This window comes from Myotis yumanensis, unplaced genomic scaffold, assembly GCF_028538775.1.
Source record: "Myotis yumanensis isolate MYYU_CA2020_CCGP unplaced genomic scaffold, mMyoYum1.0.hap1 SCAF_4, whole genome shotgun sequence".
Lineage (NCBI taxonomy): Eukaryota > Metazoa > Chordata > Mammalia > Chiroptera > Vespertilionidae > Myotis > Myotis yumanensis.
The window spans coordinates 85,487,551-85,501,742 of NW_027223755.1; the positions used below are offsets into that span (position 1 = coordinate 85,487,551).

Here is a 14,192-nt window from a genome sequence, read left to right on the forward strand (position 1 = left end):
GGGTGTGGGGAAGGGATTGGTGCTTGTCCAAGGGGGTGCGAGCTGATTCTGAGAGGGCTACTGAGAGTTGAGAAGGTGGGGCAGCTTCGCAGTGATAATGTTTGAGTGCTGCCTGTTAGGAAATACAGTCAATAGTATCTAATCACTATGGATGGTGCCAGGTGGGTACTGGACATATCAGGGGGGACACCTTGTAAAGTATGTGATTGTCTAGCCACCATGCTGTACACTGAAACTAATAACAAAATAACAGTGAACGTAACCATAATTGAAAAAAGTAATACTGCTATTTTAAGTAATTTTAAATAATAATTTCAAGTTTCATCTTGAAATATATATTGCTACGGCATAGAAATAAAATTGGTATTTGCCCATTAAAAAAAGATGGTGGGCCGAAACCGGTTTGGCTCGGTGGATAGAGCGTCGGCCTGCGGACTGAAGGGTCCCAGGTTCGGTTCCGGTCAGGGGCATGTACCTTGGTTGTGGGCACATCCCCAGTAGGAGATGTGCAGGAGGCAGCTGATCGATGTTTCTCTCTCATCGATGTTTCTAGCTCTCTGTCTCTCTCCTTTCCTCTCTGTAAAAAATCAATAAAATATATTTTAAAAAAAAAAAAAAAGATGGTGGGTTAAGGAGTCAGGAGGCAGATTGGGCGCCAGTCCCTGCAGCCCTGGGGGAAGGTGAGCTGACAGGTGAGCTTGAGGGCAGATGTACAAATAAGAGGAAGTAGAGCGATTGCCGTTGATGGCAAGGACTTCACAACGAGAGGTTCCTGGTAGTTTTCTGGTCTGGACTGATCTCTTCTCAAGTAATTGGGCTTAGTAGGCAAAGAAAAGACCCCTATTAGTTAAATTAATATTCCTCTTTATTTGTGTGGGGGGTTTTTTAAGTGTAACAATGATCATTTGAAAATTAGCTTGTAGGCATGCAAATATTTCTTCATAACTTTCAGTTCCTAATGTACTGTGATCTATTAGAGTATGGTAAAGAGTCATTAAACAATTAATTTACACAGAAGAATATTCGTGCAGAAATCATAATAAAATGAGCTTTAAAATGCTCATTTGAAAACTTGCTAAAATGGGCTTTACTTGGAATCATAAGCTACTTCAGATGGGGTGGTGGTTTGAGTAAATAAAGATATTATTTTATTGCCACTTGACCCTCTGATTTGAGAGGCAGGTGCTGCCCAGTAGCCAGCCCTGCTGCCCTGTCTTGGCTGAGCTGCTATCCTGGCATCGAGGGTTAAACACTTCGGGTTGCTGGGTCCTCACAGCATTCGCAAACTCACACCTGTGGGGGCTCGGAGCCCGAGTGCACCAAGTCTCTCGGTCTCAGCCACTCATTAATGTCCTTCTTCCCTGCCGATCCTCTGGGGACGTCATCTGTTATTTCCCCCATTTGCTGCTTTAGAAACAGATGCAGTCAGACCCACATAAACTGGACTTCGGACTGAAACCCGAGTTCCTCAGCCGTCCTCCGGGCCCCAGTCTCTTCGGAGCCATCCACCACCCCCACGACCTGGCACGGCCTTCGACCTTGTTCTCTGCCGCAGGTGAGTTCCGAGGGCCCGGGGCACTGAGACAGGTTGTTCTTGGGTGACTGTGTGTTTGTGCTCTGGGCCACGGCTCAGTCACTCCCTACAAAACAGTCCCTGCCGGCCGGGAGGCCACTCGCAGTGCAGCAAGGGAAATGGGCCTCCTTCATTGATACATCCTTTTCCCTTAAAGAAGGAAACAAGCATCATCTTTCCCTTCAGGGACTCACGTTGCTTTGGCTCGTTACTTGCTTCTATATTAAGCCAGTATAACTCAAAAGCACATCAAATGCTGCTGAAGAAAGATCAGAACGTTCGAAAGGGCAAATGGGAAGGAATCGACCCAGCACTTTTGTAAGGTTGCGGTTGCCCTCACTTTGGTGCCCACAGAGCTCAGTCGCTTTGCACCACGATGCTCAGTCATGCTGTGTTTGAGGGTCTGAAGATAAAGAAATACAGCTGAGCCTTGAACAGCACAGTTTGAACCATGTGGGTCCACATATATGTGGGTTTTTTCACTGAATACACACAGCGCTGCAAATGTATTGCTCTTCCTTATGATTTTCTTAACATTTTCTTTTCTCTAACTTTATTGTAAGAATACAGCATATAATACTTATAACATAGAAAATATGTTAGTCGACTTTTTATGTTATGAGTGAGGCATCTGGTCAACAGTAGGCTATTAGTAGTTAAGTTTCAGGGGAGTCAAAAGTTATATGCTGGTTTTCTACTGTGCAGGGGGTTGGCGCCCCTAACTCCCACTTTGTCCAAGGGTCCCTCTACAGTTACACTAGTGGCTGGCAGCAGGGCCTGTGATAGGGAGGGTGGATCAATTGGCTGCTGGTTGGTTGTAATAATGGAGGAAATGTAGGGGACAGGGTATGAAACACCCAGGAGATATGCTCGTTAACATCTGAGAGTGCGCACAGCCGGGGGCTGGGGGCCGCTGAGGGTCACTGCTCACGTGGCCACCAGCTTGTGCGCCAGGTCCATGCAAACGAAAGGCAGTGGCTGGTGGGAGCACAGCCTCGTAGCAAAGGTTCCTTATTCGGTCTTTCCTAAAGCTGTCCTCAGTGCAGCCGCCTGGTCCCCACTTGATAAAATAGTAAGCAACGCCACGAGGCTCCCTGTAGTGACCAGCTCCATAGTCTAATACCGCCCCACCGTGCTGGGTAGAATGTATTCTTCTGGACATAAGTCTCCGAGGGGCTCCCTGCTTCTCATCAGGGAACAAGTTGCACATCCACCCTGCCTGCCGCCTCCCCAGGCTTTTATCCAGGACTTGCTTTTGGTGGACCTAAAGCTCTTCATTCAAGATGAGAGAAACACCCACATTGCGAGAAGTCATCATTTTAATGGGCTTTGTCGCCAAAGCCAGTGAATCATCCTGGAGGGTAGATGGAATTTGCGAAGGTCTCAGGTTTTCCTCTGTCAGTTCTGTCTAGGGCCGTATTTGAAGGCCTTGTTACCATGGCATCTAGGCTCTGAGACAGGGCCACGTTAAGAGCAATTTTGGGAGAGAAATAGATTTCTCCCTGGCTTCCATCTGGGCCAAGCAGATGAATGGGCTTCTTTTGCTTCAATAACTTGAGGACTGCAAGGCACCCTGGGGCCCGGGCCCGGCAAAGCTCCTGTCTTCCCAGAAGCACTAATGAGCTTGCATCACACAGTGTTCAGCCAGGTTTTTATTTAGCTAATAACTAATGAGTGTGCTGGGCTACATCCGCTCTGTGGAGACAGGGTATCATTTCTGCACTTTTTGGGTGGAGAGCAAGTCACCATCTAGGGCTGAGCAGAGAACTGCTCGGGTGCCTTCTAATTCTGGGACACCGGATGGGGGCCTCTGTGCTGGGGGGCTCTTCCACACCCCGGACTATGGTTCCTTGCAGGCTGGGGAACAACGATCCGGAACATAAACTGAGTCAATGGATGTTTGGGATGGGACTACCCTCCATTTTAATCTGTGTTTCTGCAGAAACTTGTACTTGTCCATAGGAATTTAGCCCAAGTGCAAGGGATTCTAGAATAGTTGTTAGTGAAGTCATTAGGCCCTGTTTAGCCTTCGCTTCTGGGAAGTAATCTTTTGTAGTACCAGCAATATTGGATTCTGCTCCAAATGATTATTTGGTGAAACTTTTAACCGGTATGTAAAATTGGCGCACACTTGTTAATTCAGCCACTTTTGTCCTACCGTTGGGCACTAGTGCCTGGAACAAACTAAAGGGGCCTCTTCAGATGACCCTGGCCAGAGCCGAGCCTGCCTCCTCAGCTCCCCCTGCACAGCCACCAGCCAGTGTGGGCCCCGAGCTCTCAGGATACTGTCCTTCCCTGATTCACATATGAGCTCTCTCTCTCTCTCTCTCCCCAGCTCCCTTCAAGAAAAGGATTTAAGGCATCTTAAGTACAGTGGGGCCTTGACTTATGAGTTTAATTCGTTCCGAGACCGAGCTCGTTAAGGAGCTCGTTAACTCAAATTACTCTGTCAACTCACTGCAAAAAATCGGCGGAGAGACAGCTGGTATCTCAAAAAACTCATTAGTCGGGACACTCGTAAGTGAAGGCCCCACTGTACATATTGTGTAAGGCAAATTATAAAGTAGAGGAGGAAATATGGATAAAGGAAAAACCACAAAGTTAGGACTGAGTTCTCTGGTGGGCAGACGAGTAGAGCCAGTTATAAGATTATTAGTGTCCGCCTTAGCTGGGTTGGCTCAGTGGAAAAAGTGCCAGCCTGTGGACTGAAGGGTCACACGTTCGATTCTAGTCAAGGACATGTACCTCGGCTGCAGGCTCAATCCCTGGTCCTGGTCAGGGCGGGTGCAGGAGGCAACCAATCGATGTATCTCTCTCACGTCGATGTTTCTCTCTTTGTGTCTCTCCCTCTCCCTTCCACTCTCTCTAAAAATCAATGGAAAAATGTCCTCAGGTGAGTATTAAACACCACACACAGATTATTAGCGTCTAGAACCTGTGAGTAAACTGGCTGACCCGGCACTGCAGACTGAGCAAAAGCAGGGGACCCGTCTCCCAGGACCCAGAGGAGCACAGCCGTTTCTTAGGGCCGGGCTTACACTGTCCTGCAGTGCAGGGCTGGGCCCAGAGCGGCAGCTTCATGTGGCCGCTCCTGAGCCAGGCGTTAGGACGTGTAGTCTCCACACCAGCGTCTCTCAGAGTGAAAGACTGGCTCCATCATGGTCAGACGTCCCCTCTCGGAGAGGTGGTGAGCCGTGGAGAGTGTGGCTCTCCTTCCTTCAGTAAAGAACTTTACCTGACATTTTTTAACCCGGCATTTCTCCTCTGACCTTTTTTGGTTATAGAACCCCCGTCCCCAGCAGTGTTTTTTGATGATTCTAATTGTCCGTCAGTGTCTTTCTTCCTGGTATTGCCTGGGTGGCCCTAGCCTGTCCTTCCTCACATGTTCCCTCTTGGGGTCGGCAGGCCACTAGGAGCCGGCTGCGTTGCAGAAGCTGGCTTCCTGGGGGATCTGATCTGCTGTGTTTGACTCCACAGGTGCTGCACACCCCACGGGGACCCCTTTCGGGCCGCCTCCTCATCACAGCAACTTCCTCAACCCTGCTGCTCACCTCGGTGAGTTGCACACAGTGACGGGCAGTGATGGGTGTGTTTCAGAAAACCTCTTTACTAAGGCCCTGCCGCACTTCCTGGCAAGTTGGCCGTGATCCTAGCCGCCTCGCTTACTCCTCAGGGAGGGGACGGTGACTTGTGGAAGTCTGAGTAGGTGCCATGCGCCTCCAGAGTTCAGCACCTCTGACGGCACACTCTTCAAGGAGCAGCCCGGTGCTCTGGCTGGAGGCTGATGTGCGGGCAGGGGCGGGAGGGGGGCGGCGTGGAGGCCAGCCTGGGAGTCACATTTACAGCAGCCCATGCTGCCCTTGGAGGAGGTGGGGAACTCACTCTGGTCTACAGACAGGCACCTCCTGGCACTGGAAGGAAAGACCAGATGAAGCTTTGATGAGTCACAACCCATTATGTCTTCATCACCTCACATTTCACGCTGTAGTCATGTGTCTCTTCTAGCAAAGGTGCACGCCGTGTTCGTGGCCTGGGTTTGATATTTTCTGCAAGTGTGCAAGCAGAGGCAGGCTGTGGTATGCCTGACAACAGGGTTGTTATATGTCAGCCTTCAGAATTTCATCCTCGATTTATTCTAAGATGTCATCTCACTTCTGTTCCATTAGAGCCTATAGCGCAGGCCCCCGGGCTGGGGGAGGGGGAGGCAGCAGGAGGCATCTTAGAACATGAGGCTTGAGTAATGTTCCCCACACCCCCTCCCACTGCCCCCGCAAGAGAAATGGGGCAGAATGCACACAGCACAGTATTCACACAAGCTAACAGTGCCTACGTCGGGTGCGATGGGAACCTTCGCATGACCTGGTAGAAGAGGGACAGAGCAGGTCTGAGTGCAGAGGCATGGCTCCCAGGAGCTCCGACGTGCTCACGCAGCCTGTCCTCCTCCCCACTCTTGTCTGCAGAGCCTTTCAACCGGCCGTCTACGTTCACCGGCCTGGCAGCAGTTGGTGGCAATGCCTTCGGGGGACTTGGAAATCCTTCAGTTAGTGAGTACCTCTAACTTTTTAAAATCTGTCTTGGACTATTTATCTCCTCAAATCTGTCTACGGCCTTTCCAGATAAAAAGAAACTAAGCCCTTGGGAAATAAATTGAGGTTTTATTATTGCGAAATCAGGTCTAAACAATGGAGTTAGGTATACGTGTGCATTTACATCAAAACCAACTTTTTAAGGATAACCCACTGTTAATATATGTCACTGAGGGTCAGGAAAGATGATGTAGTTCATTGAACTCCAAAAAGTTTGCTTAAATTCATAGTTTCATCCACATTCCATCTCTGTTCCCCCAGACTTAGGCACAACTCCCACTAGAGAGGAAAACAAACTTCATCTTGCCTTTGGCATTGGTGGGTTTGAAAAAGCTCGATGAAGAATAGCAGGAAAACAACAGCAGGCTCAGGGGAGTGAAGACCTGGAAACATTTCTTGCTCTATAATCTGGGAGGGTCAGCTAGTTTTCTACGGCTAGAAAGTCTGTCTCTCACAGGAAGAGTTGCAGCACCTGCTAGACATCAGTTAGCCACTGGGTAGCACACACTCACCTGCTTTCTTTCACGCCATCCATACGTCACGGTCTCCAGGTACAGACACATAGAATGCAGCGCAAGCAGCCATCACCATTCCGTCCAGCGTGGAGACCGTGTGTGTTTAGGTCATGCGCTCTCTTGTCTCCGTAACACCACTTTGCTAAAGCTGTGGGAAGAGTAGCAGTCATATTAGCAGGGCTGCAGCCAATAGTGGATGGCCCTGAATTCTACTCTGAATTGAGTGTTACTCGTTAAGTTACCCTATCACACTGTACCCTCTGCATGCTGGGACTTGTGCATGCATGGATCTGTTTAACTGGGTCATCTCGACATCTGCGTGGTCCCTGCCCTTTTTCATCTGCCCCCTCACCTCACTTTACCTTTGGTTTAAAAAAAAAAAATCTGTGAGCTGCCTCTCCAGCGTAGGACAAGTTCCTCTAATGAATTTGTTAATCTCCTTTCCTTTTCCAGCTCCCAATAATATGTATTCATTTTAACTCTGAATGCTGTTAAAAGTTTTTTGGTAAGTACCTTCATTACAGCAGATTATATAATTTCTCTTAAACCTTTTTGTTCTCCACTTCACCATTTCAGCACCCAACTCAATGTTCGGCCACAAGGATGGCCCCAGTGTGCAGAACTTTAGCAACCCTCACGAGCCCTGGAACCGGCTGCACCGAACGCCTCCGTCGTTCCCGACCCCTCCGCCCTGGCTGAAGCCAGGGGAGCTGGAGCGTGGCGCGTCCGCTGCAGCTCATGACAGAGATAGAGATGTAGATAAACGAGACTCATCTGTTAGTAAAGATGACAAAGAAAGGTACGGAAAGAAACCGCTCTCGATCCCGCTGGGGTAGCCCGCTCTGTGCCAAGTACCAGCCACCCACCTCCCTGCCCAGCCTTGTGCTTCAGCTGCCCCCGTAACCTCAGCTCTTCACACAGCCAGGCCGTGGCACCCCAGAGCGCACACCCCACCCCCACAGTGCATTGTGGCAGAATAGAACCCTACCAGAGCGGGAGTACCCACTCAGAGCAGTTACACATGCAGACCCTCCCGTCCCTGCGAGCACTGATGTCCAAACATAGCTCTCCCTCTACACAAGAGCAAGGTGGCGCTCTGGACCAGACACACACAGCATGAATCCACGCCATGTTTGCTTTCCCGTGTGTGCAGTCCATTAAACCATGCATAGGTCTCTCTCGCTCTCTTTTTCCCCACTCTCTCTCTTTTTTTTTTTTCTTTGAGAAAGTCATGTTTGCATTGCCTCATCATATTTTTCTGAAATTTTGTTCAAACTCAACTCCTTAGCTCTCACAGATGACTAATAAAAGTTTGCTAACCTATATTTAGAGGAACATCAACAAGCAGTATTACTGGTTTGGGTTTGTTTTGCCGGTGGATAATTTTTACTAACCATTTGTACCTCTGTACTTGGTAACCCAGGCCTAATAAAAGAATTGGCCGTAAAGAGGAAAGCGCTATTTTTTCTCTGAAGAATGTCATAAGCATTCTTGACAGTGTGTTCCTTTTTTTTCCCCTTCAGGCTATTTTCATTTTGAACCAACTAAATAAGGAATACACAAGATACGCTTGACAGAAAATATCTAATAATAGTTTCCTTTTGGTACTTCGGACTCAAATCTTGTCCAAATCTTTCATTTTTCTCTAACTGTATGTTGTGTATGTGTGTGTATCCTAGTGATTTAAACAGTTCAACTTTGCCAGCTCTAAAAGTGACAGACTAGTAGATAGCCCATCATGCTAACAACTGAGTTCTTATAAATTTTCCTTCGAGGCAGTAGGATAAAACCTGTTGGCCAGTGGGAGGACCATTTGTAACAGGCAGCGCTGAGCTGTAAACGGCCACGGTGAGGCACGCCTGGAGTGGACGTGCCCTGACCAGGAGGTCTCCATAGACAGGCTGTCTGGAGAGAGAATAGGTGTGGCAGCAAACCTTTCCCATTTTCCTTAATGGAATTAAATGGCCTCTTGGATCAGCGCGGTCACCGACCAGTGGTCCATGAGGTCCGAAAGGTTGGCAACCGCTGTCTTGGATTAAAGTCAGGAAACCTAATAAAACACACTCTTCTTCAGTCTTACCTTTCACAGATGCTCTTCTTAGCCTTTGCACGTGCACTAGAAACAAACTTTGTTAGGGAAACCTTAATTCCCACTGCAGCCTCTCACCTGCTGAGCCAGCGTGGCATCCTGCTTGTCCCCCATGCTCCCCGCGTCTGTCTGGGGTGGCCCCTAAGTCTTGCCAGACTCTCAGTCTTCCCTCTTCAAGTTTTACCTCGTTGTTCTACTGCTTTGCATCTTCTGCCCAGTATTCTTCAGCCCCCACCCAAGATAGGCCTCTGGAATTCGTTTACATTTTCATTCATAGATGTTTTTAAAGTTGTCCTCGATTTCCCCCAGGAGGTTGTGTCTGTGGACCTGCTTGTCCTACTGGCGTTCTCCATCTTCTCATCAGGTGTTGGCTTTCTTGTCCTTCCTAATGCAAAAGTCCTTTAGCCGCCCCACAGTCCTGAAATCGTGGTTTCCTTTCAACCCCTTCACATACCACATCTTGGAGATTGCTCTGTGTCTGCGTTTTTCACTCTGAAACCAGCTGTCAGGAGACAGAAATGTCCATAGTTGTCACGTTAAACTCTTCCTCCCGCTGGCTCTGTGTGACAGAGTGATGAAAGGTCATATTTGCCTTTAGGCTCTCAAAACTTTGTTCTCAACACCAGCTGGTCCTGAGAGTCCAGCCCAGTGGGCATTGTGGCCCGTCACTCACCCACGGGCCACCTGGCTTTCTGAAACTCTTCCTCTGGGGTCTTGATGAGGCCCCTGACTCTTACATACAGAGAATGATTTTCCCTGGAGACTCCCCACTCACCCTCACCCCTAGCACTTCACCCCCATTGAGCTTCCTCTACAATGAGGTAAGATCAGGTGGCTGGCTTTGCCACGGTGACCGTGGGAACCAGTCCCAAGCCACCCTTTTCACACCATGTCATTGGCAGTCCCGGCCAGCCGACAAGCCCATTTCACTTGCTTCCTGTCTCCCTCCTCCTGCAGGGAAAGTGTGGAGAAGAGACACTCCAGCCACCCTTCACCAGCACCTGTCCTCCCGGTGAGCACCTTGGGACACACCCGCGGCTCCACTGAACAGATCAGGGGTCATTTGAACACTGAGGCTCGCGAGAAAGACAAATCCAAAGAGAGGGAGAGGGACCACTCGGAGTCCCGCAAGGACCTGACCGCGGAGGAGCACAAGGCGAAGGAGGGCCACCTGTCCGAGAAGGACGGCCACGGCCACGAGGGGCGAGCCGTAGGCGAAGAGGCCAAGCAGCTGGCCCGGGTGCCGTCGCCCTACGCGCGGACCCCTGCCGTGGAGGGCGCCAGGCCCAACAGCACCTCGAGCCGCGAGGCTGAGCAGCGCAAGAGCGAGCCGGCCTACGAGAACCCCAAGAAGAGCTCAGAGGTCAAGGTGAAGGAGGAGCGCAAGGAAGACCACGACCTCCCCGCGGAGGCCGCGCAGACCCACCGGTCCTCGGAGCCGCCGCCTCCCCACTCCTCGTCCAGCGTGCACCCGGGGCCCCTGGCTTCCATGCCCATGGCGGTGGGGGTGACGGGCATTCACCCCATGAACAGCATCGGCAGCCTGGACAGGACTCGCATGATGACGCCCTTCATGGGCATCAGCCCCATCCCGGGCGGAGAGCGGTTCCCGTACCCTTCTTTCCACTGGGACCCCATTCGGGACCCTCTGAGGGATCCCTACCGAGAACTTGACATTCACCGGAGAGACCCGCTGGGCAGGGACTTTCTGCTGAGGAACGACCCGCTCCACCGTCTCTCGACCCCCCGGCTGTACGAAGCTGACCGCTCCTTCAGGGACAGGGAGCCCCACGATTACAACCACCATCACCACCACCACCACCACCCGCTGTCCGTGGACCCGCGGCGGGAGCACGAGCGGGGCGGGCACCTGGACGAGCGGGAGCGCCTGCACATGCTCCGGGAGGACTACGAGCACTCGAGGCTGCACCCCGTGCACCCCGCCTCGCTGGACGGACACCTGCCACACCCCAGCCTCCTCACGCCAGGGCTCCCCAGCATGCACTACCCCCGAATCAGCCCCACCGCGGGGCACCAGAACGGACTCCTCAACAAGACCCCTCCCACCGCCGCGCTGAGCGCGCCGCCCCCACTCATCTCCACGCTGGGGGGCCGCCCGGTCTCCCCCAGAAGGACTACTCCTCTGTCGGCAGAGATGAGGGAGAGGCCGCCTTCCCACACGCTGAAGGATATCGAAGCGCGATAAGGAGAGAACAGGCCACGGGAGAGGAGGCCCACCAACAGCGCCAGACCCGGAGCGGAGGGAGCCAGCGGGCGCCCGCGTCCCTGACGGACTGGGGGGCAGGAGCCCCAACTCTCCCTGTAAACAATGTATAGACTCAGTGCAGATTTTGAAATGTTTTTGTATATTATATGTTGAAATTTTTCAGATATTTTAGCCAAGTCATATGTTCTCATGTGTCCAACCCTTTTGGTTTCTCGTACAAAACTTTTTGATTTGAACCAAAACAGTGAAGATGACAACACACACTGATGTGTTCATTGGGGAGGAAACAGACAGACAGCAGTCCGCACGAGCCACCGTGCAAGCTCTTTCAGAGGAGAAGGGAAGGCCTTGTACATAGTTGTGTAAAAAAAAGATTGCTTCATGAGCTAAGGGTTCATATATGCAAAAGGGTAAGATGAAAGCTTTACTTTGTACAAATGTAAATAGGTAAAGATTAAGTAACATAATACATTAATACTTCTTAAAATGTGCTCTTTGCAAACTTAATCTCAGTGAACACGGTCCGTGCGGCTGTGTTCCCCTGTATTGTTAGAGACAGCTAAACCCTTCAACTATGCAATGAATGTTCAGGCTTTTCACAAAAGCCCGCCCAACTCAAAGGAGCCTTTTCAGATCCATTTACAACATACTTAAGGTCATATTTTCCCTGAACAAGCGCTTATGTGATAGGACTCTGTTTTCCTTGCTTATTTTTTCAAATACAGAAACATCCTCTTTTGCAAAATGGACCCCAGGCCGAAATTTTGGCTCTAAAGTTGCTGCTTGTGGGCTCCTGGGGCAGAGGGTGGCCCCAGAGAGGTCAGAGGCCATGAGCAGCCAGTGCCTGGGAGGCCAGGAGTGGTCAGATGCCAAAATCAGGGGACACGAACAGGTTGCCAGCATCTCACCACCATCAGTCATGTGATTTCACACAGACCTCATGTGGGAACCATGCGTTTCTTTAGTGTGTCCTATTTCCTACCCGTACACACTTCCTCGTTTTGTAATGAGATTCAGTCACACCCAAACAGATCCTGAAAGAAAGCTTTGAGTTTTCTCAGATGATGGATATGTTTTCACTATTCAGTAACCAACAGATCAAAAGGGCACATTTCCTAATGTGACTCCCTGTATTCTAGTCAGTGATAAAGTCTGGGAGCGGCCTCGCAGAGCCGCGGAGCAGAGCGTTACCGAGGGTGGAAGGTGGCTGAGACAAAGTCTTGTGTGTGCGTGTGTTTTTAAGTTTGCATCAATCTTAATGTCTCCTCATAATACTTTTATAATACATTAAGCCTCTTGTCTACATATTTGGAGAGAATATGACTTTACTAGCAGAGAAATACAATATATCTTGTCTACTGGACTGTAAAATATATGTACGAAATAAAATTAGTTCCATTGGTCTTCTAGTATATTAAAGTGCTATCTGACGTTGTTATCCTGTTTTTGGAGAAAAAAAAAGTTAACTACAGACCATTGTTTCTAATAAGCAGAGAGATCTATTTTAGTAGTAAACTGAAGGTTTAGTTGTGAGCTTCAGAATTTTGTGAACTCCAGATGTTGTGCAGTGGTTTTTTTTTTGGCTTTTTTTTTTTTAAGACAACAACTAAAAAGGAAAAAGAATCCAAGGAATATGTACACTGGAACTGTAGTGGTAGCTTCAGTATTGTAAAGAGATTGTTCTATACGGACCTTTTGCTGTTTCTCCTGTATGTAATAAAGTCCTTTCTAGACCCTATGTGAACAGAAAAGTGAAGCGACTGACTTCAGCATGTTCTCAGCGGCGGAGCCTTCTTGTGTAATGTAAACTGTGCCATGTTATTAAAAAATGTGAACGAAGCTTTCAGCTGCTTGTCTGTGTGAGCTGGCCATCCGGCCCCAGGGAGGAGCCCTGCTCGCAAGCCCTGGCTCTGACCCTCCCTGGGCCCAGCCGAGTGAGAGCGGAGGCTGCCCCGCACACTGGCTGCCCCACCTAGGCATCCTGCTAGTTTCTGTAGACGTTCGGGCCCCATAAAAGTTGTAGAACTTTTTTATTTTTGTTATGTTCTAAACAAAACACTGCTTTGGGGAAGGTACTTCTGGATTGTAGGTGAGCCTGTGTAGGCCAGGTTAGCAAGTAGGCCTGCTCAGCATTTGCTTTCTCTGCATTGGTGACAAACCAGATATCAGGCCTCTGACCACAGTCTTAGTGTGCCTGTCCCTTTGCCTTTCACCTGGGTTGATACCTTATAGATGTTTTTTCCCTTGTTGACTTTTTTCTGTGTCTTGTTGAATGACATGGCACATCTCTCATCAGTTTGCAGATTTCTGCCTCATCCTCAAATTGGTTTTATGTTTTTTTCTAAGATGGAGAAGTTATTAAATTTTACTGTGTCAGCCTGATGAGGCTTCTGTTTGGATGTATAGACTCTGCATATTTTGGATTGGTGTTTGTATCTGACTGGAGAACAAGGAAAGCAGTCCAGGTTAGCGGGACATGGGTGGCTGCTGAGTGGGTGTTAGAAGTGAAAGGGGGTGGGATCCAGGAGCCAGGACTTGTGATGGGAGGGTACCCTGGGCACCTGTGGCTCCACAAGGGTGAGTGGGACGTGGGAAAGGCTTCTGGGTGAGGCAACCGCCTTGCTGGCTTGGAAAGTTGATGGCGGGTAGAGCAGGGACTGCTTGGATAACGCCGACTTCGCACAGTTTCCCTTTTATGTGTTAGTACCTGACTCTCAGACCAGAGGAAATAGCTTGAAGAAAAACTAGTGGATCGGAAAACCTGATAAACACTGTTTTCCCAAATCAGGCAATTCTCGGACCTTCCGACACTCACCGTGACTGTTGGTTCGCTGTCTCTGGCAGACCTCACCGCCTTGTGTTGTACACCTCCTTTCATGCCGCCATCTGCAACGTCAGGACATGGAAGAGTCAGCTCTCAAAATCAGTCTCGGTATTTAATCCCGGGGGCTTGATTCGCCTCATCCTTTGCATATTTCCCCTCTAATTATGTTCAGCTCCTCGGCATTGATGGGCACCAGCACCAATCTGATTCCCTGCTAACCTATAGATGCTCTAATTATCTCCACAGCCTTTGACTGACAATGATCTTGTTACCTTCTAATGGTACATGACAAGTAAAATAGCGACATAATGATGCAATAATTACCATTTTGGAAGGATATTCGCAACAGCATTTGCTGTTTATCCTTTTTCTGCCTCA

At 49.6% G+C, this 14,192-nt stretch overlaps 1 protein-coding gene across 6 annotated transcripts in view; it reads left to right on the plus strand.

The window, feature by feature from the left end:
- AUTS2 (activator of transcription and developmental regulator AUTS2) overlaps nucleotides 1–12,829 on the plus strand; it is a 1,107,415-nt gene extending 1,094,586 nt beyond the window's left edge. For all 6 annotated transcript variants that reach the window (XM_070412831.1, XM_070412836.1, XM_070412833.1 and 3 more), the window contains 5 exons: nucleotides 1,414–1,555; nucleotides 5,051–5,128; nucleotides 6,034–6,117; nucleotides 7,251–7,473; nucleotides 9,721–12,829. In XM_070412831.1, the coding sequence (XP_070268932.1) occupies nucleotides 1,414–1,555; nucleotides 5,051–5,128; nucleotides 6,034–6,117; nucleotides 7,251–7,473; nucleotides 9,721–10,969 (1,776 nt within the window). In that variant the 3' untranslated portion in view covers nucleotides 10,970–12,829. The remainder of the gene's footprint in view (nucleotides 1–1,413; nucleotides 1,556–5,050; nucleotides 5,129–6,033; nucleotides 6,118–7,250; nucleotides 7,474–9,720) is intronic.
- The last annotated feature ends 1,363 nt before the right edge of the window (nucleotides 12,830–14,192 follow it).